Source organism: Nerophis lumbriciformis, linkage group LG03 (genome assembly GCF_033978685.3).
Source record: "Nerophis lumbriciformis linkage group LG03, RoL_Nlum_v2.1, whole genome shotgun sequence".
Lineage (NCBI taxonomy): Eukaryota > Metazoa > Chordata > Actinopteri > Syngnathiformes > Syngnathidae > Nerophis > Nerophis lumbriciformis.
In genome coordinates, this window is record NC_084550.2 from 58497960 (window position 1) to 58525884 (window position 27925).

The following is a 27925-nucleotide window of genomic DNA, read 5'->3' on the forward strand; positions in this document are numbered from 1 at the left end:
TAAAACATTCTTCTTCATACTGCATTAATATATGCTCATTTTAAACTTTCATGCAGAGAGGGAAATCACAACTAAGTCCATTTACCAAAATTGTATTTATTAAACAGTTAAACAGTTATTAAGCAGTGGCACAAACATTCATGTCATTTCAAAACAGAAAGTGCAAGATTGTCAGAGTCATTTTAAAACAAGCTATTAGTGCACTTTTGTGCATGATGTCACTAAGATGACATATCAAAACAACACTAAATTAAAGTGCACTTTTTGTACAGAACGCCACTACAATAGTTTAAAACAAATAAAGTGCACTTTTGTGCATGATGTCACACAAGATATTTCAATAAGTGTCACATAAAAATGAGCTGCATATCAAATAGTATATGTCCTACGGTGTTGATGTGGAAATAGTTGCTTCGGCATTTTGTGGGTGTGGCACCGAATGGCATGCGGAGTTTGAAACTCTCTTCATTCTCTAGCGGGTGACTTTTCAAATGATGCTACATATTTGCAGTGCCGCTACTTTTTGTAGCAACGCTTTTGCCGCATACATTTAAATGTTCAACATATTCCCGCTTGAAGCCAAACCACCGCCAGACGATGCACCCCGTGCTGTTTTTCTTGGGAATTAATTCTTCCTCCATTTGTTACCAGATTCGCACCTTCTCTCTCTCGTATTACCACCCGCACCTCACCGTTAGCATCACAGCTAACGTTACCATGTCTGCTCCGTGGGAGCGTGTGACGTTGCTCACGTGACGTATGTAAGAAGGTGCGCTTGTTTTAAGTCTTTGTGAGAAGGAGAGACAGGAAAGAGTGGGAAACGCCTGTAGTGTAATGCCTGCAGCTAAAAGCAACTGCGTGAAAACGTATACTCGAATATCACGATATAGTCATTTTCTATATCGCACAGAGACAAACCCGCGATATATCGAGTATATCCATATATTGCCCAGCCCTATTCGACAGTGCCCTTCTTTTTAGAGCTTTCAACCGGAAGTAGAAGTGACGTTCTGTTTTCTAACCGTCCATAGCGTTCTACTTGTATGGATTAATCATTCATCACTAAAGCCAAAGTTTGTAAATTTAACAATATAACTAAAACAATTCTTACTTACTAATCTGTTCCATGTGTGATGTCTGTAGGAGTGTTTTCATGCATTTTTGTACGTGCTATCGTAATGTGTTGAATGAAGCTAGCGTCGTTAGCATTAGCTAATATGCTAACATGTTTACGAGTGTCTTTGTTGGTAATATTAACTTAAATGGCATTATTTTTGCAAACCATGGAGACATGGCGGCGATAGTTATAAAACAATCTTGCCTTCCTTCATACTTCCTCCGAGCCGTTTGAAATTTGAGACTTTTCATGTATTTTGCCTTAGTTAGGTCAGTGGATGTCTCCATATATGGTAAAAGGTTTACCCGGAGAGCAAGTCCGCCGTTTTATTTGGTTGTCGTCCAAAGTTGTAGTCAATGAGTTCCTTCTTTTTCTCCATCCACGTGTTCAGAATCAGATTTATTGGCCAAGCATGTTTAACACACAAAGAATTTGACTTGGTAGACTACTCTGTTAGTCTCTTGTTCAATGTGAACAAAAAATATTGTTGAGTTAAGTTTGATTTTATTTCGAGCATGCATGCATACAACATGATACACCACAATTTCCAGTTTCCCTATTCAACATGTTTGAAAAGGAGTAGGAAGAAGCAGAGCTTATTTAATCCTTCCCTTTTTCCTTTACAGAGCAGTTGCTAGCACTTTTGTTCACTTCCTGGTCTCAATTTATTCACAATATACTCCATAAGTAATAACATTAAAAATAAATACATAAATATTAATTAGTGAAGTAAGTTATATTTCATATGGTGAGACAAATAAGATTATCTAGAAAATGAATGGATGAATGAAATAAATTCAGAATGTTTATCATGGTTCTTCTTCTTTGTACTTTGTAAACACTTTAGGTTTGAAGAGTTTTTTGAATTGGATCATATTAATACATTGTTTGGTTCCTTTGTTTAATCCATTCCTTCATTTAATTCCACATACTGATGTACTAAAGGTCTTAAGTGTTGTACGTGCGTACAAATGTTTTAAATTACATTTTTCTTCAGCGACTTGCGTCACTTGTACCTTGTACCTTGCGCCGTTCAGAGATCAACTTGAGGTGTCAGCCTGTCAACTTATACCACTCTGTGTCGTCGGAAGCACTTTAAAACCGCTCCAAACTCTCGCCGTAGCTTCTGGTTGCTAGGCAACCGCTTTGCCTTGCGGTAGGGGGCCGTCGGCTTGAGGCTAACGGCTCTTCCAACTCGCCTTATTTTAGCGTATCAGTGCCAAAATTGGTTCAAAGATGCCAGGTAATTCTCCTGTGGCTGTGATCACAAATCAGTGGTCAAAAATCTTTATATTTATCAAAAACCCCGGTAAAAAGCGCAGCCTTTTTCTTTGCGTCCTCTCCCATTGACAGGAAGTGACGTATTAACGATTAACTAAAAAATATAAACAAGTACTTAAAGAACTAATTTGTGCGAGGCTAATAAATAATAGTGCAGTGTTGAATAGAGCAAAGCAGAAGGATAGTGACGTGAACATGGGTTCAGATTAGTTATTTGACAGTTGATCAGATTGATAGCCAGGGGAAGAACCTGTTTTTATGACTAGCAGTTTTGGCGAACCATGATTTGTAGCACCCGATGGAGGGGAGGAGTTTGAACAGTTTGTGACCAGGATGTGAGGGGTCTGCAGGGATGCTACCTGCCCGTTTCCTGACCATAGACCGGTATAAGTCATGGTTAAAGTTAAAGTTAAAGTTAAAGTACCAATGATTGTCACACACACACTCTAGGTGTGGCGAGATTATTCTCTGCATTTGACCCATCACCCTTGATCACCCCCTGGGAGGTGAGGGGAGCAGTGGGCAGCAGCGGTTGCCGCGCCCGGGAATCATTTTTGGTGATTTAACCCCCAATTCCAACCCTTGCGGGGAAGCTTGACAACGATGATCTTTTCTGCAGTCCTAATTGTCCGGTGTAGTTCGCGTCTGTCCAGCTTGGTTGCAGATCCAAACCAGACAGTGATGGAGGTGCACAGGATAGACTGAATGATGGAGGTGTAGAAAATAATCAGAAGCTCCTGGAGCAGGTTGAACTTCTTGACCTGACACAGGAAGGAGTACATCCTGTACTTCAGGTGCAGACTGGCTTATACATGCACATGCATGCTGAAATCCCCCGCTGTTCTTATGTCTAATAAAAAGTAGTGTATAGTTCTAACTTATATTTGAATTGATATGCATGCAGTAAAAATTACAACATGGCTGACAAGGTGGAGACAAAGGAGGCTTGGCCTAGAAGAGGGATTCGGCACACAAATAAAACGAAACATTCTGAAGAGACGGTCAGAAAGCGGCTTGAAGATAAATGAATGATACATATTTTTGGATATAGAGAACATTGAAACCCTTTATTCATTGAATCGAAAATGCTGAAATTCCACGACATAGTGAATTTGCAAACAGCTATAATGATGCACAAAGCAAACTATAATCTGCTACCCAAGAATATACAACAATTCTTCTCAACAAAAGAGGATAAATATAATCTTAGAGAAAAGTGTAATTTAAAAAATTTGTATGCGCGTATAACACTTAAGCCCTTCAGTATATCAGTATGTGGAATTAAATGATGGAATGGATAAAGCAAAGAAATCAAACAATGTACTAATTTATTTTATTTTTATTTCGCCTTTATTTAACCAGGTAAAATGCCATTGAGATCAAAGATCTCTTTTCCAAGGGAGACCTGGCCAAGAGGGCAGCAGCAAGGTTACATTAATAACAGTAAACAACACATAAAACATCAAATTTACAACATTAAAACTTGCTCACATAACACGTGTATACAGACAAGGTAGACTGCAATGCTTTCACAGAAGCTTTAAACTCATTTAATGTAACAAGGGTTTGAAGTTGAAGATCCGATTGTAGGTTATTCCAAGCATTCGGTGCTGAAAACCTAAATGCTTTCTTGCCCAGTTCAGTTCTTACTTTGGGGACGACAAATTGCAGAACATTCATTGAACGAAGATTGTGACTTCCTTGTTTCTATGTTAAAAGACAAGACAGATAAGATGGAGTGATACCCAGAATGGTTTTGTAGATGAACACATACCAATGATTGAGGCGTCGAGCACATAAATGTGACTTGTTGAAGGGTGGACTAGCAAAGTAAGATTTTCATTGTATGGCAAACCGTCTGTTTAACTGTGCATATGACAATAAACAATCTTGAATCTTGAATAAAGACGTCCAGTTAACCATTGAGTATAACACAATGGTGAGTAAGGGGAGCGCAGTTGGTGATAAATCTCAGTGCCCCGTGGTACACACCATCCAGCTTGTGGAGACAGTAGCATTCATGTACCGTATTTTCCGCACTATAAGGCGCACCGGATTATTAGCCGCACCTTCAATGAATTACATATTTCATAACTTTGTCCACCAATAAGCCGCCCCGGATTATAAGCCGCGCCTACGCTGCGCTAAAGGGAATGTCAAAAAAACAGTCAGATAGTTCAGTCAAACTTTAATAATATATTGAAAACCAGCGTTCTAACAACTCTGTCCCAAAATGTACGCAAATGTGCAATCACAAACATAGTAAAATTCAAAATGGTGTAGAACAATAGCAACATAATGTCGCTCGAACGTTAATGTCACAACACACAAAATAAACATAGCGCTCACCTTCTGAAGTTATTCTTCATTCGTAAATCCTTCGAATTCTTCGTCTTCGGTGTCCGAATTGAAAAGTTGGGCGAATACGGGATCCAAAATGGCCGGTTCCGTCTCGTCGAAGTCACCGGAGTCAGTGTCACTGTTGTCCAGCAGTTCTGTGAATCCTGCCTTCCGGAAAGCTCGGACCACAGTTGTGACCGAAATATCTGCCCAGGCATTTACGATCCACTGGCAAATGTTGGCGTATGTCGTCCGGCGCTGTCTGCCCGTCTTAGTGAAGGTGTGTTCGCCTTCGGAGCTGTGTGAAAAAAGCCACCCGGCCTCTTCGCGTAAACTTCCCTTAACCACTCGCTCATCTTTTCTTCATCCATCCATCCCTTCGAGTTAGCTTTTATGATGACGCCGGCTGGAAAGGTCTCTTTTGGCAAGGTCTTCCTTTTGAATATCACCATGGGTGGAAGTTAGCATGGCAAGCTAGAACCACAGTGAAGGATGACTTCTCATTCCCTGTGGTGCGAATATTCACCGTACGTGCTCCCGTTCCACAGTGCGGTTCACAGGAATATCAGTTGCTGTGAAATACGGTAGTAATCCGTGTGCGGATGGAGAGATTGCGTCTTTTTATGAACCGGATCGCTTAGTAGGAGCCATTTTGTGGTCTTTACAGATGTAAACAGGAAATGAAACGTACGGTGATATCCGCGCGTTTTTTCTTCTTCTTCCGGGGGCGGGTGGTTGCTTACAGTAGAAGAAGAAGCGCTTCCTGTTCTATGGGGGCGGGTGCTTTCCTTGGCGGTTGCTTGCGTAGAAGAAGAAGCGCTTCCTGTTCTACCGGGAAAAAAGATGGCGGCTGTTTACCGAAGTTGCGAGATCGAAACTTTATGAAAATGAATCGTAATAAAGCGCACCGGGTTATAAGGCGCACTGTCAGCTTTTGAGAAAAATTGTGGTTTTTAGGTGCGCCTTATAGTGCGGAAAATACGGTACAGTACAACACATCTCCATATTCAATAACAGGTAAAAAGGTTGTTTCCACCAATTTCTGTTTCTAATGGGTGCCATTTTGCGGTCCTTATACACACACCATAGTAATATTTTTATCTCTGACTACGGTAATGGGCCGACAATCCATCAAGCGGTGCGGTTTCAAAGGCATACTAAAAGATTTGGACAGATTTTTGAGTGCTGTATGTAATGTTCTTTATTTTCAATGGAACATTTAAAGTTTTGGTGTTGTTTACTGGCGTCATATTGCAGTCTACACTTATTTCTTATGTGTGACTGCCATCTGCTGGTCACACTTATCATTACACCATGTACCAAATAAAAGTGCTTTGAGGAGTAATTCTGGTTGTGCTTACAACCAGAATTATTCTGTACATTAAGCGCACCGGGCTATAAGGCGCACTGTCGATTTTTGAGAAAATTAAAGCATTTTATAATCCGAAAAATACGGTACTAATTTTATTACTGCTCCTCTTAAACACATGTAACAAAAGTGTTTGTGAAATGCCCTGATGTTGTTTGGCGCTAAATTAACCGCATTAAACATTATGTCGCTACTGGTCCAGCGTTTCCTAAAGAATAGTGTTAAAAAAACAACTTAAAGCCTTGTCCAGCTGTTAACTGACGGTATCGGCCTTAAAAAAAACATATTGGTCTATGTCTAGTTGTAAAGATTCCACAGTTAAAGTCATTACACCCACTTTGGAACACAGCATGGTTTTGTTTCCTTGATGGTCCAAAATTAGGTGTATGTATGGGTAGTGGCATTTATTTACTCAGGTGGACAACATACCCTGTGATTATTTGGAGCACCACGTCTATTAAAGCAAAGGACCATTGTTTCAATGACTAAAATTTTGGATGCAGAGAAAATTTAGTTGGTTTCCCTTCTGCAAATAGCATAATGTGAACGACCACAAACCGGAATTGATTTGACACAAACCGGTTCGATGAGCCTTACGGAGAACTGAAATTCTAATTAAATGACTAAAGATATCTGACATTGTGCTGATGTTGTCACAGAAGTAAACAAAGCCTATGAGTAATAAGGACTATGAAAATGTGATACTGAGCATATTATGGCCATTAGAGAAAGGACAGCAGCATTTTGCATGTAAAGCTTCCTAATTTCTGTATAAAATATGTCATTGCATTGTGCAAAGCGTTTGTGTGTGCATGCGTGTCATGTCCCGTCTTTCCTGAAACCCGTCCGAACGGCGTGGCTGCCAGAAATGCACTACCCCCGGCTTCACAGAACAGGAAGTAGATTGTTTTGCTTGCGGGAGGGGGAGCTACCCGGGCCCCTGTGTGGGTGTCTCCTGCTTGTTTGTTAGTGGAACATCTTCTCCGTTTGTCCTAGTGTCACGCTCACTCTGCAAAGCAAACATGTCTTTCCTCACCTAATTCCTGTCCCATGGCCCTTCACTGTGCAGAAACAGGCTTTTAGACTGGAATGGCCCTCATTAAGAACAATAACAGGTTCATGCAATTGTGCAAATTATTGTTTTTAGTAGGGGTGTAACGGTACACAAAAATTTCAGTTCGGTACGTACCTCGGTTTAGAGGTCACGGTTCGGTTCATTTTCAGTACAGTAAGAAAACAACAACATGCGGTATACGTTTTTTGTTTATTTATTTACCAAATTTGCAAAATCTTCCACCAAAAATATTTTTCTTAGTGGAATATTTGATGTGAAGTAATGGGAACCTTGGATAGGTCAATAATTCATATATATTCATATTAAGAAACGTTATACCCCAATCTAAACTTGTACGAACACATTATTGCCTAAACAACTAAGATACAGTATTCACATTGAACATAACAGCTGTGCTGTTTTTGCACAAAGTGATCGATATAAACTAGGGATGTCCCGATCCGATATTTGGATCGGATCGGCCGCCGATATTTGCCAAAAAATGCGTATCGGCAAGGCATGGGAAAATGCCGATCCAGATCCAGTTTTAAAAAAAACCTCTGGTCCGTGTTTTCCAATGCACCTATTTAAATAATACATTCCACTTTTCTGCTGCTCCCTAATTTCCATTCCGCATTTTCCAGCACACCTTCAACACATCCACAGGTCTGTGGATTCTCACGCAGTTGCTTTTAGCTGCTGGCATTACACGACAGGCTCTTCTCACTCTTTCCTGTGTCTCCCTCTCACAGACAGCAAGCGCACCTTCTTACACACGTCACATACTGTCACGTCATACGTCACATACGTATACGCCCTTTCCCAGCAGAGAAGTAGCAGCATGGCTAACGTTAGCTGTGATGCTAGCGCAGCCGTGTGACCAACGTTCACTCTAAGGTGCGCGCCTGTGCAATTGCGCACTGCTCAAGCGTCCTCTGCGCATAGCAATTATATGCCACGCACAAAATCAAATAAAAAAATAAGCGCATAACAATTTTCGACACACGGACACGACAGAGAAAACAGTTTTCGTCATCATTGTTCAAATATTGTAACGTCTGTCGAGACGCTTATCTCCATTCGGTGCCACACGCCCACACCATCAAAATGCCGAGGCAAACATTTCCACATCAACACTGTATGAAAAAATTAGTGATTTTTTTAGTTGTGATTTCCTTCTCTGCATGAAAGTTTAAAAGTAGCATATATTAATGCAGTATGAAGAAGAATGTTTTAATGTAGACATGCAAGCCTTGAAAGAAAATTTTGAAAATCAAGACTACATTTCCTGCAAATGGGTGCATTTCTACCCTATATTTTAACTTTTTAGATTTATTCTCATATCAAACTCTTTTGGCTGTCTTTTTGACACTTACATCCGGCGCCCCCCTCCACACCCCGGATTATAAATAATGTAAATAATTCAGTGTGATTATCTTGTGTGATGACTGTATTATGATGATAGTATATATCTGATAGTATATATCTGTATCATGAATCAATTTAAGTGGACCCCGACTTAAACAAGTTGAAAAACTTATTGGGGTGTTACCATTTAGTGGTCAATTGTACGGATTATGTACTTCACTGTGCAACCTACTAATAAAAGTCTCAATCAATCAATCAAAACACATAGAATCATCATACTGCTGTGATTATATGCATCAAGTGTTCATTCAAGGCTAAGGCAAAATATCGAGATATATATCGTGTATCGCAATATGGCCTTAAAATATCGCAATATTAAAAAAAAGGCCATATCGCCCAGCCCAATGATGCCATTTCTGTTTGTCATTTATAATTTTGTCTATTTTGTGTTGATCCTTGAATAAACAGGTCAGTTTCCTGTTACCAACCATTGTGTATTATTCAAACTCACTAGCCTAATTCAGCTGGCTAGTTGTTATCAAGAGTACTAAAACCCTTTTCAACATGATTCTGACAACTAAGTAGGCTAAATAACTTTAAACTTTAATACATGCTCGGATAGGCCAGTATCGGTATCGGATCGGAAGTGCAAAAACAATATCGGTATCGGATCGGAAGTGCAAAAACCTGGATCGGGACATCCCTAATATAAACCCGACAGTGTCGTGTTGAAAAATAGGGTTTTTCAACAGCAAGTGAAGTCGTGGAATGTCACATAAACCGGAAGTAAAAAGAAAAACCTGAAATGTTTACAAATGAAAATGGAAGAAGAGAAAAATATTTAAACACACAAATAAAAATAACATGTTTCTTATGAAGCCAGAACAATAGTTGATGTTTCCTCTGCCAAGAAAGTATATTGTCTATTTATTTTGGTTATTAAAAGAAAATACAACTTAATTGACATATTTGAGTGTGTGTATGAGTACTTTTTGAGCACATTCAACAATTCCGCCACTGATCGTAAACATTTTGGTAACAATAACTTTATTTAGCTATTTTATTTTTTGTTTTGGTTGTGTATATTTGAGGGACCCCACTCCCTCCCTAAGAGACAGAACCTTTTTTTATTGCTTTTGGTTGTAATTTTTTGTATGCAAAATTTCCCATACAGACAGCATACATTTTATTTATTATTGTTTTTTTTATTTAACTTGGATATTTAAAAGTTTGCATTCCACTTACGTTACCAAGTTTGTTGCATTTGAAAGGGTAAACTTGCATTATTATGTATTATTACATCAGTGGTTTATTTGGTCACAAAATAATGTTGACAATATCGTTTATCAGCAATAATTTGGAGGTCAATATAATCGTTGAGCAAAATTTGTTATCAGCCCAGGTCTTGTACCGTATTTTCTGGACTATAGAGCACACCAGGATATAAGCAACATCCACTAATTGTTCGAGGAAAAAAAAAGTTCCATGTATTAGCCACACAGCCGCAGATATATACGTTGTGAAATGAGTAAGCTTCTGTAAATGTTTATTTACATACCTTAATTCTTTCCAAACGGTGTCGGTAATACGGCAGTAAAACGACTGATCAAACAAAACAGAAGTCATCGTCATGGACCCACTAGCTGCGGAAGCTAGCTCTCCAACCAGCTAAACAGACTCAACTCTACGGTGACGTTTTGGTGAATTTACTGAGGAATTTGTGAAACTGAAACAATACAAAAAGATAATATAAAAATAATATTAACACAGACACTTGTAAACGTGTTGGCATTTTAGCTAATGCTAACGATGCCTTCATTACATTACGATAGCACGTACAAATATGCATTAAAACACTCCCAACAGACATCACACATGGGACGGTTTAGTAAGTGTAAACAGTTTTAGTTATACTGTTGCTTGGAGTGATTAATGAAGAATTCATACGAGTGAAAATGCTATGATTGAACCACACTCCGGTTAAAAACCCCCCCTGATAAATAGGACACTGGTGCAGTGAGCAAACCCGTCCGAAAGACGGCGCCATAGCACAAACAATAAAGTTTTTGCTTGTTTTTTTAATCAATTTTTTTTTTTTATTATGGCCGCCAGCAAAGAAAAATCCATAAATTAGCCGCTCCGTTTTATAAGCCGCAGGGTGCAAAGTGTAGGAAAAGAGTAGCGGCTTATAGTACGGTCATTTCATTGTGTTGCTTGCTTGTTTTTTTGTAATACTCAAGAGTCTGCATAAGTGTTGCATGCATCCCTTTAGTAGCAGCGCTAATCCGATGTTCAAGATTAGATTCATGGTTGTTGTTATTGATGGTTTGTCTTGGCGCTTCTTGCTTGTAGTGTTGGCAGCAGGTGTAAACTCAAGAGTAAATTAGAAGTTGGCCTGACACCCAAAACTTTACTGTGAGTGAGTTAATGTAAGAAATCCCTCGGATAAAGTCAATGCAACTAAGGTCCATTTATCCTTTCTTTAAATAAAAGCTTTTGTGATTCTTGGGGGGATTCCACTGGGAAGTCTTTTGGCAAACTTTCCCCATGACATCTTTGAGTTGTGTGTTTTGTTCCCGGATAAAAGCTATTTAGCTCAGGAATAAATTATTTACTTGAGATGTCCGATAATGGCTTTTTGGCCGATATCCGATATTCCGATATTGTCCAACACTTAATTACCGATATATACAGTCGTGGAATTAACACATTATTATGCCTAATTTTGTTGTGATGCCCCGCTGGATGCATTAAACAATGTAACAAGGTTTTCCAAAATAAATCAACTCAAGTTATGGAAAAAAAAACGCCAACATGGCACTGCCATATTTATTATTGAAGTCACAAAGTGCTTTTTTTTTTTTAACATGCCTCAAAACAGCAGCTTGGAATTCGGGACATGCTCTCACTGAGAGAGCATGAGGAGGTTGAGGTGGGCGGGGTTGGGGGGGGGCGGGATTGAGGTGGGGGGGTAAGGGGTAGCTGGGGTGTATATTGTAGCGTCCCAGAAGAGTTAGTGCTGCAAGGGGTTCTGGGTATTTGTTCTGTTGTGTTTATGTTGTGTTACGGTGCGGATGTTCTCCCAAAATGTGTTTGTCATTCTTGTTTGGTGTGAGTTCACAGTGTAGCGCATATTTGTAACAGTTTTAAAGTGGTTTAATCGGCCACCCTCAGTGTGACCTGTATGGCTGTTGACCAAGAATGCAGGGCATTCACTAGTGTGTGTGAAAAGCCGTAGGTATTAAGTGATTGGGCCGGCACGCAAAGGCAGTGCCTTTAAGGTTTATTGGCGCTCTGTACTTCTCCCTACGTCCGTGTATCACTCCGTACAGCGGCGTTTTAAAAAGTCATAAATTGTACTTTTTGAAACCGATAGCGATAATTTCCGATATTACAGTTTAAAGCATTTATCGGCCGATGATATCGGCAGCCCGATATTATCGGACATCTCTATTATTTACCTTTAAAAGAGTTCCTGCTTCTTCGTCAGAATGTTGTTGCAAACTAGGGATGGGCACCATGTCCTTAATTACTACCTCCGTCATCTTTTCTCTTCCCGCTTGAAGCATCCTTGCCTCGTCTTATTGGGCAGCCGTGGCCTTTTTTGATGACCATGTGCACATCAATGACCGCCTCCTGAAAGTGTGACACGATGACACGCTGCCACTAACACAATGTTGCTTGAAGCATGAGCATAAATGTTTCTGCTTCGTCATCTTTCGATATCGTTGAATATATACCCCTCCTCTTGTCTTTTCTGACAGATATGGCGGCCATTCGCAAGAAGCTGGTGATTGTCGGGGATGGAGCTTGCGGTAAAACATGTCTCCTCATCGTTTTCAGCAAAGACCAGTTTCCGGAAGTCTATGTGCCAACCGTGTTTGAGAACTACATAGCTGATATCGAAGTTGACGGAAAACAGGTTTGTACCAACTTCCTTGTACTCAATTTATAAAGTCAGAATGTTTTACTCCTGCTTGCATTGATCTGTGGAACGTTTAGGCCTGATGATGATGCGTACATTTAGCTAAGTACTTACTAGGGCTGCAACTAACGATTAATTTGATAGTTGATTAGTCAACAACAGGGCTCAAGTTGAGGCAGAGATGGTACAATCCTGACCATTCACCAGAATTTTAACGCAAACAAATTGTAGTTTTTTTCAATTTACAGTAATATGTTGTAAAATGTATTGTCATTTTTATTAATTTGACGTCTGTAAAATCATAAGTCAAGCAGATATTTAAGTATTCATTTTTGTTTAGACTAACAATGTTTGGAAAGTACGACATTATACTGTAGGATTTGTTGCAATATATGATACTATTAAAGTTTAAAAAGGATGCAATTTCAAGCAGTGCATATATTTTTTCTGTCAACATTTTTAAAAATCCATTACATTTAGAAAATATGGCCGCAAACACGGGCCAGATAAAATGATGTCGCGGGCCAGATCTGAGCCTTGAGTTTAAAACCTGTGGCCTAAGCGCTTGCATAAGAGAATGGTGGGCTCATAGCTTGTGTGGTGGGGCCACTTTTGCTTGAGACACTCATAGATGATTTTGAAGCCGCCTTCACGCGCTCTGTGGACAAAAATGTTCACATGTTGTCACCACTGTGAATTATTACATTTTAACTGCCTGTTACGTTAATTTCTCTGCTCTGTTTCACCTGGACTCTAGACTTTACTCCTCGCGAGATCGCTTTTTAAAGTCGTGGCTGATTTTGCCTGCCATATCTGCAATGCTAAAAACATAAATGTTACTCTAACACGGAGGAAGCTTTTTTTTTAAATAAACACAACATGCTTTTAATGCTTTCTTGGGGTAACTCCTTTTAGTTGACCTTGTACCAGTCAATCTGTACCATGTCATAAAACTCTACCTGATCCTATGCAAATTTCTAATAAATTCTTCAATCAATTACCTATTATAATTAGTCAGAAAAGGTTGGAAACGAAGCTAACACTACTAGCTGTGTTCACTTACCAGAGACAAAATGTTCACAGCAGTCTGGAGTAAGGCTGCAGCTAACGATTATTTTTCTATCGATTATTATTTTTTTCGATTAATCGGTTAATCTATAGATTATTTTTTTCGATTAATCTATAGATTATTTTTCCTTTTACCGATTTTTTTTTTAAATTTAAAATGAAGATGAAAAAATAAATGTACCGTAGGCCAGTTTTTTCAAAAGGCATGGCTTTTATTTACAAAAAAAAAAAGTATGGCCACTCAGTCAACATTGACAACAACATGACAAAATATTCTGTAACAATGTAAACATTTAAAACTTTTAACATTTAACAAAATTAAAAGTAGCTTATTTTCTTTTTAATGTGCAAATATAAAAGTAAACATCCTGTGCAAATCTTATTTTCTGCAATAGTATAAGCATTTCAAAAGTAAAATTATTGCTTATTTTGCTTTAAAATGTGCAAAAATAAAGATAAACATCCAATACAAAAAAGTGCGTATTTCCTTGAATTGGGCGCCGGGTATATAGTATTCGCATGCCTCGAATTACTGCCGAGTCAAACTCGTTTCGCAAAAGAATTAGCGCATGCTTAGCATTACCGCCGGCTCAGGATTAACGCTGGGTCAAACTCGTTTCGCAAAATATTATTTTTATTAGCGCATGTCTAGAATTTCCGCCGGGTCAAACTCGTTTCGCAAAATAATTAGCATATGCCTAGAACTTCCGCGGGATCAAACTCGTCACGTCACGAGTCATCATTTTCAAAATGGAGGAGGCTGATTTCAATCATTTGAAATCGCATAAAGGGAAGAAGATTAAGAGCTATTCAGTAGGATTTAAGGTCCAAGCTATTGAATATGCTAAAAAGAACAGTAAGCAGCTATGTTTTATTAATATACCGTAGCTGCGTGTGTCAAATATGAGTCATTAAATGACTCCCGCCTCCTGCTGGTAGAGGGCGCTAGTGATCCTTCTTGCGACTACCTGTACTGCAGAAGACTGGTGCTGCAGAAGAAGACAACAAGCAACAAGAGTGAGCAGCGATCGTTTGCTTGCACTTTTAACATGGAGGATTACATATCTAAAATAAAACAGTTTTCTAAACTGGACTTTCAATCGAAGCAGGAGGTAATACTTAAAGGAATATCTCCATCGAGACAGAGAGACTTTTAAAACTGAAGAAAGATAAGGAAGACTTCTATAAACAAGTTATCGATGCTTTTGATCAGAATACTCATTTATAAGTAAAGGTAAGACTAGGGATGTCCCGATCCAGGTTTTTGCACTTCCGATCCGATACCGATATTGTTTTTGCATTTCCGATCCGATACCGATACTGACTGATACCGATACTGACCGATACTGGCCTATCCGAGCATGTATTAAAGTTTAAAGTTATTTAGCCTACTTAGTTGTCAGAATCATGTTGACAAGGGTTTTAGTACTCTTGATAACAACTAGCCAGCTGAATTAGGGGAGTTTGAATAATACACAATGGTTGGTAACAAGAAACTGACCTGTTTATTCAAGGATAAACACAAAATAGACAAAATTATACATGACAAACAGAAATGGCATCATTGAACTAGGGCTGGGCGATATGGCCTTTTTTTAAGATTGCGATATTTTAAGGCCATATTGCGATATACAATATATATCTCGATATTTTGCCTTAGCCTTGAATGAACACTTGATGCATATAATCACAGCAGTATGATGATTCTATGTGTTTTGATTGATTGATTGAGACTTTTATTAGTAGGTTGCACAGTGTTAGTTTAGTGGTCAATTCCGTACAATTGACCACTAAATGGTAACACCCGAATAAGTTTTTCAACTTGTTTAAGTCGGGGTCCACTTAAATTGATTCATGATACAGATATATACTATCAGATATATACTATCATCATAATACAGTCATCACACAAGATAATCACATTGAATTATTTACATTATTTATAATCCAGGGTGTGGAGGGGGGCACCGGATGTAAGTGTCAAAAAGACAGCCAAAAGAGTTTGATATGAGAATAAATCTAAAGTTAAAATATAGGGTAGAAATGCACCCATTTGCAGGAAATGTAGTCTTGATTTTCAAAATGTTCTTTCAAGGCTTGCATGTCTACATTAAAACATTATTCTTTATACTGCATTAATATATGCTACTTTTAAACTTTCATGCAGAGAAGGAAATCACAACTAAAAAAATTACAAATTTTTTCATACGGTGTTGATGTGGAAATTTTTGCCTCGGCATTTTGATGGTATGGACGTGTGGCACCGAATGGAGATAAGCGTCTCGACAGACGTCACAATATTTGAACAATGATGACGAAAACTGTTTTCTCTGTCGTGTCCGTGTGTCGAAAATTGTTATGCGCTTATTTTTTTTTTTTTTGATTTTGTGCGTGGCATAGATTTGCTATGCGCAGAGGACGCTTAAACAGTGCGCAATTGCACAGGCGAGCACCTTAGAGGGAGCGTTGCTCGCACGGCTGCGCTAGCATCACAGCTAACATTAGCCATGCTGCTACCTCTCTGCTCGGGGAGGGCGTATACGTATGTGATGTATGACTCGACAGTATGTGACGTATGATGTGACGTATGACGTGACAGTATGTGACGTGTGTAAGAAGGTGCACTTGCTGTCTGTGAGAGGGAGACACAGGAAAGAGTGAGAAGAGCCTGTCGTGTAATGCCAGCAGCTAAAAGCAACTGCGTGAGAATTCACAGACCTGTGGATGTGTTGAAGGTGTGCTGGAAAATGTGGAACGGAAATTAGGGAGCAGCAGAAAAGTGGAATGTATTATTTAAATCGGTGCGTTGGAAAACACGGACCGGAGTTTTTTTTTAACTGAGTGTAGATCGGCATTTTCCCATGTCTTGCCGATACGCAATTTTTGGCAAATATCAGCAGCCGATCCGATCCAAATATCGGATCGGGACATCCCTAGGTAAGACCATAATAACGTTTTTTTTATTAAATGTGCTTTTCATGATGATATCCTTACATCACTCAAAGTTATAAGCGCAGGCCTAAATTTACCCCACGCCTTTTGGTAAGCGCAGGAGTGAGAAGAGGTTTTAAATTAATTAGTGCCCCGGAGGCTATTCAAGGAAATAAAGTATGCGACGCGTCGACGCACAAAAACGGCGTCGACATATTTACGTAATCGATGACGTCTACTACGTCGACGCGTCGTTTCAGCCTTAGTCTGGAGTGTTCTGTAGGAGTCCAGTGATCCCTCCGTATCATGCTCCGTATGGCAGAAATCCACTTGGTACGGCGGTCAACGTTGCGCACCAAGTAGCGGGAAAAAACATGAGGCCTCTGCGGTGTTCCACGCCATCGTCTGCTGGGGTGGGGGGAGCATGGCCAGAGACAGGAGCAGACCCAACAAAGCAACCAAGAGACTCCACCCTCGGCCGCCACTAAGTGTCCATTATATTACTTTAATTGATTTCCCCTTAAAAAAAACAACCTAATTTTTTAATGTGTGGTGACTTTTATTTTGCAAAGTAGTAGTAGTAACGACTTCCTCGTTCATTTACGGCAGGGGTGCTCATTACGTCGATCGCGAGCTACCTGTCGATCTCGGAGGGTGTGTCAGTCGATCACCAGCCAGCCATTAAAAAAATAGTCCTAAAAATGAGCGATCATAAATCTTCACTATGACGTCACTTTCGTCACTTGATTGACATTCACGGCACCCGAGGGTCTTCTGAGATGACGCTGGCTGCTGCCAGCTCATTAAAATTACCGACTGGAAGGCGAGAAACACTTTATTTCAACAGACTCTGGCGCCGTACCTGTCGTCAAAACTCCAAAGATCGACTGCACAGTTGCACAATAAAAGCGCTGCTTCATCCTGCCTGCGCTACCAAAATAAGAGTCTCAGAAAGCTGGCGTGCACAAGCTAGCAAGCTACGGAGTTTGCCAACAATGTATTTCTTGTAAAGTGTATACAAAGGAGTACGGAAGCTGGATAAATAAGATGCCAAAAACCAACCACTTTCATGTGGTATTAGACAGAAAGGAGGACTTTTTTTCTCCTCCATTCGAAAATGCGGACCTTATCAGCACCACTGTCTGATTCCTATCAATGCAAGTCATCAGAATCAGGTAATACACCAACTTATATTCTTGTCTTCATGAAAGAAAGGAATCTATATGTGTTAATTATGCTTGTATTATCTCTAAACACCTTTAACTTGTTAACAATATTAACTATGTGTTAAACATTCTTGTATTATCATTAAACACCTTTAATTTATTAACTATATGTGTTAAACATGCTTGCATTATCACTAAACATCTTTAACTTGTTAACAATATTAACTATATGTGTTAAACATGTTTGCATTATCTTTAAACACCTTTAACTTATTAACAATATTAACTATATGTGTTAAACATACTTGTATTTTCATTAAACACCTTTAATTTATTAACAATATTAACTATATGTATTAAACATACTTGTATTTTCATTAAACACCTTTAATTAATAACAATATTAACTATATGTGTTAAACATGCTTGTATTATCATTAAACACCTTTAACTTGTTAACAAAAACATATGTTTCATAAATAAGTAAATATAAATTATATATATGAATGAGGTAGATCCCCACGACTTGATCAATTGAAAAGTAGCTCGCCTGCAGAAAAACTGTGAGCACCCCTGATTTACGGAATCCGGTCAACTTCTTTTGTTTTCACTTTATCGAAGTGCGCATGTAAGTGATGTCGAGGCCACATTGGGGAAACATTGTGTCCTGTGCGCGTTCATACTGGAATCTTCTAAGGGTAATCCAAACAGTCAGCTGGAAAAAAAATTGAATTTTGAAAAATTCAGATTTGGTCCACTTTGGGCTGCAGTGTAAAAAATAGCCCAAGACAAGTATGAACACATCCTATTACTGTTGCAATCAAGGAGTTTTGCATCAAAAAGTGTTGTGTGAGTTGCCGATGGCTCGTATTATCAAAGGGATTTGTTCTTTTGAGCTGGTCCCTCCTCCGGGATCACCACTTGGCAAAACAGGAAATGACTCCTACCTCCCTCGGTTTCCTGTTCAGACGAGCAACAACAACATCTCCTCCAAATCCTCCTCCTCCATGCATCCCTCGGGACCTTCCTCATCCCTCAAGATAACAAACTTTTCAATTTCCTGTCATTTTTGCACTCCGGACAAGGTGCCAAGGAGGGGTTAACCGTTTTCGGGCGGAAAAGTTCAACTTTTGAGTCCAGTGGGGGATAATTATGACTATTCAAGGGTTCCTACCGCCCCCTAAGATTTAGAGCATTATACAACCAGATGAAGTGGATTTGTGCTTTCACTCAAATCTCCCACCTTCGATGGATAGGGCGTTTTCTAAAAATAGGGGTTTCTGGTTCTTGCTGCCTTTGCTCCCAAAAGTCTGCCGCGCGCAAGAGTTCCAGCGGGAACGTTTGCTCATACATCGTGCTGCCACCTCCCACCCTCTGCCTCTGCAGACCTCTATTTTGGGACCGCCGACTGATGCCTGCGCTCCTGTCTGTGGCCGCAGCTTTGTCTTTGGGCTTTATAGCGTGAAGGTCGTTTTTATTTTAACGCTATTTTTTTTTTAGCTTGAATTCACCAAGTCAGCTAAAAGATTATCCAAAGATTGCAGTACCTTTCTGTGAGAAGTGGCTGTTGTTGCCCCGTGCAAGCACAGAAAATTTGATGCCTGCTAATCTCCCACTTTCTCTAATTGAATTAATCAGTGGCTTGAAGGGATGATGCCAACCAAGCCCCGTGTTCATTTCCACAACGGTGACAACAAGCTGATTAGTTCTGAGCAATGATTGCGGAAGCAACATATCTAACACTTCAATTTCCTACTCATTTGAGCTTAAGAAGTGAAATGTTGAGCAGTTGCAGACATTTGCGATTCGTCCAGTCGTGTTTAAAAGTGTACATACACTTGTAAAGAACATAATGTCATGGCTGTCTTGAGTTTCCAATCATTTCTATAACTCTTATTTTTTTGTGATAGAGTGATTGGAGCACATACTTGTTGGTCACAAAAACATTCATGAAGTTTGGTTCTTTTATGAATTTATTATGGGTCTACTGAAAATGTGAGCAAATCAAAAGTATACATACAGCAATGTTAATATTTGCTTATATGTCCCTTGGCAAGTTTCACTGCAATAAGGCGCTTTTGGTAGTCATCCACAAGCTTCTGGCAAGCTTCTGGTTGAATTTTTGACCACTCCTCTTGACAAAATTGGTGCAGTTCAGCTAAATGTATTGGTTTTCTGACATGGACTTGTTTCTTCAGCATTGTCAACACGTTTAAGTCAGGACTTTGGGAAGGCCATTCTAAAACCTTAATTCTAGCCTGATTTAGCCATTCCTTTACCACTTTTGACGTGTGTTTGGGGTCATTGTCCTGTTGGAACACCCAACTGCGCCCAAGACCCAACCTCCGGGCTGATGATTTTAGGTTGTCCTGAAGAATTTGGAGGTAATCCTCCTTTTTCCATTGTCCCATGTTGACTTTGGACTAGCAACTACACGACACCAAGACCGCAGTATGGCGACACGTGGCAGGCTTACACACACATGCATCCACAAAAATATACGCCACACACAGATACCCCACACCCCATCCAACGCCCTTGGACGGCCGGGCAGCGCCTGAAGAGCTGCAGCCTGCCACCATGGCCCCCACTCCCTCCCCTCTTGCCAGATATCTCGAGATGTTGTAATATGTATATGCAGGGGCGCCGCTAGGGATTTTGGGCCCCATGAAAAGAATCTTTACAGGGCCCCAACACAGTGTCATTATTTTTTCTGTATTATAATTTCCTCATCATTAGGGGCCTCTCTGGGCCCCCCTCCATCATGGGCCCCTAGAATCCGTCTCCTTTACCCCCCCTTTTCGGCGCCCCTGTGTATATGTGCTTTGCATTGTATTTTTTTACTCATCTCACCCCAGCGTTTACCTTTTTGTTATCTTTTACGGGCCGACAAGTGGCGACCCATCAGCGTTACTGTTCTGTAACCCTGTACACTGTTTGTTTGTCTAATCTTGGACGGGTTTGTGCTGAAAACAAAGTTTTGTTGTACTTGTGCAATGACGATAAAGACCTGCCTACCTACCAAAAGCGAGACTCAACAATTCTGATTGGCGAACATGGCTGTCAGTCAAATGACGGTTATTTACCGCACTAATGACTTTTTGCAACAACTGAGGGGGAAAACTAGCAAATACTTCATTTTGTTTTTTCCCCCGCAGGTGGAGTTGGCATTGTGGGATACTGCAGGCCAAGAGGACTACGACAGGTTGAGGCCTCTCTCCTACCCGGACACTGACGTCATCTTAATGTGCTTTTCCATTGATAGCCCAGACAGTTTAGGTATGTTTTGCCTTACCCAAATAGTAAATTTAAAAAATGACTTTGACAAATTAAGTGGTTATTTTATACATAGCAGCCAAAGATTAGTGCAGCTAAAAAAAAACTAACCCTTGCCTTCAGCAAGCTGCAGAACAATCCATCACGAGAAGTGACTCTGTCCCCTTTTATAGTTGTCCCGCCTGAGTATTTCATCTTGCATGCTCTCACTTTCTCTTTCTCGGGACAGAAAACATTCCAGAGAAGTGGACGCCTGAGGTGAAGCACTTCTGTCCCAACGTTCCCATCATCCTGGTGGGGAACAAGAAAGACCTGAGGAACGACGATCACACGCGGAGAGAGCTGGCCAAGATGAAGCAGGTACACTGGCTCGAGAAAGGTCAACCGTGTCGGATGTTGAGGTCAAGTGCAAGCATGCACTTGACCTTTTGAGACCCAAAATCGTGAGATCATCTGCAAGGTTAAAGGTCCAATATTATAGTATTTCATTTTATACAATTTGAAATGGATCCAACAATAGTGTAATGGAAGTGTGTTGTCCAAAATCAAGGCTTGATGCTAGAATTTATTGTGTACTTTTACTCATTCTTTACCAGTGATGTCAAAGAACTTTAATCAGATCATTTTAATTACTGGTAATCAAAATTAAATATGATTCATTTTTGTATCTATATAATTAGCAAAGAGACTTAGAAAAGAAGGCATTTCAGAAAGTATTCACAGAGCTTCGCTTTCCCCACATTTTGTTATGTTACAGCCTTATTCCAAAATGGGATGAATTCATTTTTGTCCTCAAGATTCTACACACAACACCCCATAATGACATTGTGAAAATGTTTTTTTTAGAGATTTATGCAAATGTATAGAAATAAAAAAGTAAGAAATCACAGGTACTTAAGTATTCACAACCTTAAGAAAGTCAATGACTTCACTATAAAAGTGGGTGACATTGTTATCACCAGGAAAGATGAAGTCACCTACCTAGGTTCCATTCTAGAGGCTAATCTTTCCTGTGATAAAATGGCAACCAAGGTAATCAAAAAGGTCAACCAATGAACGAGATTTCTCTATAGAATCTCCTCTCTGGTCAACAAAAGCACCATGAGGATTCTAGCGGGAACTCTCGTTCAACCCTTTTTCGATTACGCATGCACCTCCTGGTACCCTAGCACCTCCAAAACCCTCAAATCTAGACTCCAAACATCCCAGAACAAGCTAGTCAGATTACTTCTGGACTCCACCCCAGATCACACCTCACTCCTACCCACTTCTTCAAAGTGGGCTGGCTCTGGGTGGAGGACAGAGTAAAACAACTTCCACTGAGCTTAGTCTATAAAATCCGCTACACTTCCCTGATACCGAAGTATGTGTCAAACTACTTCCTTAACGTAAATGACCGCCATAACCACAACACCAGGGGGAGCTCCACTAACCACGTTAAACCCAGATTCCGATCTAACAAAGGTCTTGGCTCATTCTCTTTCTATCCCACATCAATGTGGAATGCGCTCCCAACAGGTATAAAAGAAAGGGCATCTCTATCCTCCTTCAAAACCGCAATAAAAGTACATCTCCAGGCAACTTCAACCCTAAACTAACACCCTCCCCGGATTGTAAATAATCAAATGTAGATTATTTTTCTTATGCTTTCTGATCTCTCTCTCTCTCTCTATGTCCACTACTTGCTGTACATATCCTACCAAGTCAGACCTACACTGTTTCAATGTCCATTTCTCTGATGATAGAATTGTTGATGACTGAAGTGATAACAACCAAACCTAACACCCCCCCCCCACATCCCACACCCCGGATTATAAATAATGTAAATAATTCAATGTATACACCCTGATGATTATCTTGTGTGATGACTGTAGTATGATTATAGTATATATCTGATAGTATATATCTGTATCATGAATCAATTTAAGTGGACCCCGACTTAAACAAGTTGAAAAACTTATTGGGGTGTTACCATTTAGTGGTCAATTGTACGGAATATGTACTTCACTGTGCAACCTACTTATAAAAGTCTCAATCAATCAAAAAGGCCTTCGCATTGAAGCTCAACAGTGAGTTCAGGTGCATCCTGTTTCAACTGATCGTCCTTGAGATGTTCCTACAGCTTAATTGGAGTCCACCTGTGGGAAATTCAGTTAATTGGACATGATTTGGAAAGACACACACTTTTCTATATATTAGGTTCCACACCTGACAGTGCATGGCTAATGTTAAAGTACCAATGATTGTTTCACACACAATAGGTGTGGTGAAATTTGTCCTCTGCATTTGACCCTTCCCCTTGTTCACCCCCTGGGAGGTGAGGGAAGCAGTGGGCAGCAGCGGTGGCCACGCCAGGGAATCATTTTTGGTGATTTAACCCCCAATTCCAACCCTTGATGCTGAGTGCCAAGCAGGGAGGTAATGGGTCTCAATTTTATAGTCTTTGGTATGACTCGGCCGGGGTTTGAACTCACAACCTACCGATCTCAGGGCGGACACTCTAACCACTAGGCCACTGAGTAGGTAGGCAGAGCACAAACCAAGTATGAAGTTGAAGGAATTGTCTGTAGACCTCTGAGACAAGATTGTCTCGAGGTACAAATCTAGAGAAGGGTACAGAAAAATATCTGCTGCTTTGAAGGTCCCAGTGAGCACAGTGGCCTCCATGGAAAAAGTTTAGAACCACCAGGACTCTTCCTAGAGCAGTGGTTCTTAACCTTGTTGGAGGTAGCGAACCCCACCAGTTTCATATGCGCATTCACCGAACCCTTCTTTAATGAAAACTAAAATGTTTGTTTTTTTCAAATTCAAGACAAAGTGTTTTTGGTAGCACTTTAGTATGGGGAACGTATTCTAAGTAACAAAGACTTAATTTAGAGTTATTTGGACACTAGGGGAACATATTCTAAGTAATAAAGACTTAATTTAGAGTTATTTGGTTAGGGTTAGGGTCAGGGTTAGAGGGTTAGGGTTATAATAAGGCTATGCCGAATAAGGCATTAATAAGCACTTAATAATGACTACCGTATTTTTCGGAATATAAGTCGCACCGGCTGAAAATGCATAATAAAGAAGGAAAAAAACATAAGTCGCACTGGAGTAGAAGTCGCATTTTTGGGGGAAATGTATTTGATAAAACCCAACACCAAGAATAAACATTTGAAAGGCAATTTAAAATGAATAAAGAATAGTGAACAACAGGCTGAATAAGTGTACGTTATATGAGGCATAAATAACCAACTGAGAACGTGCCTGGTATGTTAACTTAACATATTATGGTAAGAGTCATTCAAATAACTACAACATATAGAACATGCTATACGTTTACCAAACAATCTGTCACTCCTAATCGCTAAATCCCATGAAATCTTATACGTCTAGTCTCTTACGTGAATGAGATAAATAATATTATTTGATTAATAATTTCACACATAAGTCGCTCCTGAGTATAAGTCGCACCCCCGGCCAAACTATGAAAAAAAACTGCGACTTATAGTCCGAAAAATACGGTAGTTACAAGCCAATATGTTACTAATTTGCATGTTAATAAGCAACTAATTAATATGTTCCCCATACTAAAGTGTTACCATGTTTTTTTTACTGGTGCATAAAATGAACCTTGTTCAAACAACAAAACCAACACAGTTGTTGGGTTTTATCAAATAAAATGCGACTTATACTCCAGTGCGACTTGTATATGTTTTTTTCCTTCTTTATTATGCGTTTTCGGCCGGTGCGACTTATACTCCGGAGCGACTTATAGTCCGAAAAATACGGTAACCTCTTTTTGTCTCGACATGCAGGAGCCGGTGAAGACGGAAGAAGGCAGAGAAATGGCCACCAGGATCAACGCCTTCGGCTATCTGGAGTGCTCGGCCAAGACCAAAGATGGCGTGCGGGAGGTGTTCGAGATGGCCACCAGGGCGGCGCTGCAGGTCCGCAAGCGCAAGAAGAGAAGCGCCTGCGCGCTGTTGTGAGCCATCCGTCCACTCACACACACACACACACACACACACACACACACACACACACATGCACACACACGCCGTGAGAAAACAGACTGGCCTTTTTATCGAACGGCATCTTTGTACTGTGTGCTGCATTTCACAATAAGAGTCAGGCAGGCCGATTGTATGCAAACATACAGGAAACGGACTTTGTCCATATTAGAAATGGATGTTATCAATTCCTTGTTGATTTTGCTTTTCTTTAAACACACGCATGTTTTCTTTTGTATTTGTCACAAGGCAGCCATGTTAGAATGCGATATTGTTGAGTGAGGGCGGGCAGCATCCTTTCCTCGCTAACGTCCTGTCTCTCTGAGGAAGGTGCCGCCCCAGAAAATGATTCGCCGCAAAACTGGACGTGTGCGTAACAGCTAGTGCCTTTTTCTAAGTTGTCTGCACACGTGTGCGCTTGTCATTGGGAGCGACACCGCAGGCGAGGCTTTTCCGCGCCGCTGACCACGACGTCCAATTGACAACCAACAAAGGAGTTCTTGCCATTTTTACCCGAGATGAAATTTATCGGCGCGCGTTGCCAATTTGCCGTTCAAAACGACACGACGTAGTGTGAGTAACTCAACATGTTGGCTGCAGAACCCTAACATCCTCGTGTAGAACTAGCTCCGCGGTTTTGGGACCCACCCTTTTTTGGAATCTGTGCTTGACAGGTAAACCGATTCACGCAACTCCTTGTGTCTCAGTTTCCAGTGGGTCGGCATTCTTTTTGTGTTCAGCCCAGTGAGGAGTTAATGGGGTTTTTTTTCTCCCCCGCACCCTTCTTGGTGCCTTCTCTGTTCTGGTTCTTTTTAACAGAGCAGATAAGCTTAAGTTTCAGTTCTCACAGCTCAAACACAAACATTGGTGAAGATGGACCAAACCTGCAACACATGTCCTGAACATCCCCAGAAAACCTCCAGCAGCTATAAAGATGTGCTAGGCGAGCAAAAACAACAACAACAACAAAAAACCATCTGAGTATGATTACCGTAAATTAACTACAGGCCAACTACTTTTTTCCTGCGCTTCCTGCGTCTTATAAAACGGGGCCGCTAATTTATGGATTTTTCTTTTGCTAATGGCCATAGGGTTTTGTGCTCAATAGTTTTCAATGAACACAAGCAGACACACTGGGACTATAAGCCGACGCTTTGAAGTGGTGCGTATAATTGATGGATTTTTCTTCGCTGACAGAAATAATGTTTTGTGTTCAATCATTTTCATGAAACACAAGCAGAAACACTGAAAAGGTGTGTTTGTACTTTGGCGCCATCTTTAGGACGAGTTTGCTCACTGCAGGTTGCAAATGCACTCCCTGTTTTAATGCCTTGAACTGCAAGTAAAACCGTCCATAGCGTTTCTGCTCGAAAGGATTCTTCATTCATCACTCCAGGCAACGTTTGTAAGTTTTACAATGTAACTAAAGCAATTCATACTAAATGTGATGTCTGTAGGAGTGTTTTCATGCATATTTGTACATGCTATCGAAATGTAATCATACTAGCATCGTTGGCTAATATGCAAACATGTTAACAAGTGTCTGTTTGTATTGTTAACTCACAATGGAATTATTTTGTATTGTTTCAGTTTCAGAAATTCATTAGTAAATTCACCAAAACGTCACCTTGGAGTTATTGAGTCTATTTAGCTTCCGCAGCAATGACTTATGTTGTGTTTGATCAGCCGTGTTACAGGCACCGTTTGGAAACAATTAAGGTATGTAAATAAACATGTACAGAATATTTCTGTGTAAATATTGATTTCACAACATATATATCTGCGGCTTATAGTCCAGTGCGGCTAATATCCGGTAAAACATTTTTTCTTCGAGAACTTAGTGGGTGCGGCTTATATACTGGTGCGCTCTATAGTCCGGAAAATACGGTAGTTCCCTAAAAGCAACATCCCACGGACACACGATGCTTACAAGGCCCAGGCACCTTCCTCAGGCAGACTTACCGCTGCTTCTTTTTGCTTGTGTTGCTGGATGTACCGTTCAAGACTATGTTGCAGGATAAGATGTTGCACGTAACAACCTCCCAGGAACTACAACCTTTACAATTTAAGCTACTTTATGCCCTTTGTTGGCCGAGCACATAAAAAACCGAGTCGGGCGACAAAATGACGCGTTGTTTATTCCGGCTGCCACGCAATAATGCACAACAAGCACACTGACGCTGCAAGGAACTGTAAGAAAAATGATAATAAAACTTATCAGTGGATAAAAATCTTGAGGTGTGTGGCTTGACGCTGCGTAAAAGTATTTATTGGGTAACAGAGGTCTTACAACTGGGGGCGTGGCATTCCCAGAGAGGAGCCCAGATCCTGGTGGTGCATGCTACTACATGTGCAGCCTCTCCAGAGCTCCCGGCGTTACCCTTTCTGTGGTTCTTCTCCCTCCTCCGCCAGTACAAGTGGAACCTCCTCCAAAGTCGCTGCTTGACTTTCAATGTTTTTTGTTTTTTTTCCCCTAACAGATCATTTGTTCAGAGAGTCAAACTGTTGCTATCAAAACTACTGAATAATCAAACTCAAAAGTAAAAATACTCATGCTTTTAAGATGCATGACAGGTAAGGACGAGGGAACAAAGGTGTTGGGTACATTTTTTTGAATGATTTTTTGGAGGTTCCACTGTATTTGACATGACAGGATCCACTTTCATTCCTGTGAGCTTATTGTCATACAGCCTTTGTAAACGTATACAGCGAATGTTCGATGCCAAGTAAACATTGTTAATAAACTATTTTTGCGACAATAAATGGTTTGCCTGGAATTCTGTTTTTTATTGAACTATATACAAGTTACATAGTATAGCTCGGTTGATAGAGTGGCCGAGCCAGCAACTTGAGGGTTGCAGGTTCGATCCCCGCTTCCGCCATCCTAGTCACTGCCGTTGTGTCCTTGGGCAAGACACTTTACCCACCTGCTCCCAGTGCCACCCACACTGGTTTAAATGTAACTTAGATATTGGGTTTCACTATGTAAATAAATAAATAATGATAAATGGGTTATACTTGTATAGCGATTT

At 40.2% G+C, this 27925-nt stretch overlaps 1 protein-coding gene across 1 annotated transcript in view; it reads left to right on the top strand.

The window, feature by feature from the left end:
- Nucleotides 1–27656, top strand: part of LOC133587642 (rho-related GTP-binding protein RhoA-D) — a 41637-nt gene extending 13981 nt beyond the window's left edge. Inside the window, exons 2-5 of the mRNA XM_061940169.2 lie at nucleotides 12294–12451; nucleotides 20778–20898; nucleotides 21125–21255; nucleotides 24699–27656. Coding sequence (XP_061796153.1) covers nucleotides 12296–12451; nucleotides 20778–20898; nucleotides 21125–21255; nucleotides 24699–24872 — 582 coding nt within the window. The 5' untranslated portion in view covers nucleotides 12294–12295 and the 3' untranslated portion in view covers nucleotides 24873–27656. The remainder of the gene's footprint in view (nucleotides 1–12293; nucleotides 12452–20777; nucleotides 20899–21124; nucleotides 21256–24698) is intronic.
- Nucleotides 27657–27925: the final 269 nt, after the last annotated feature.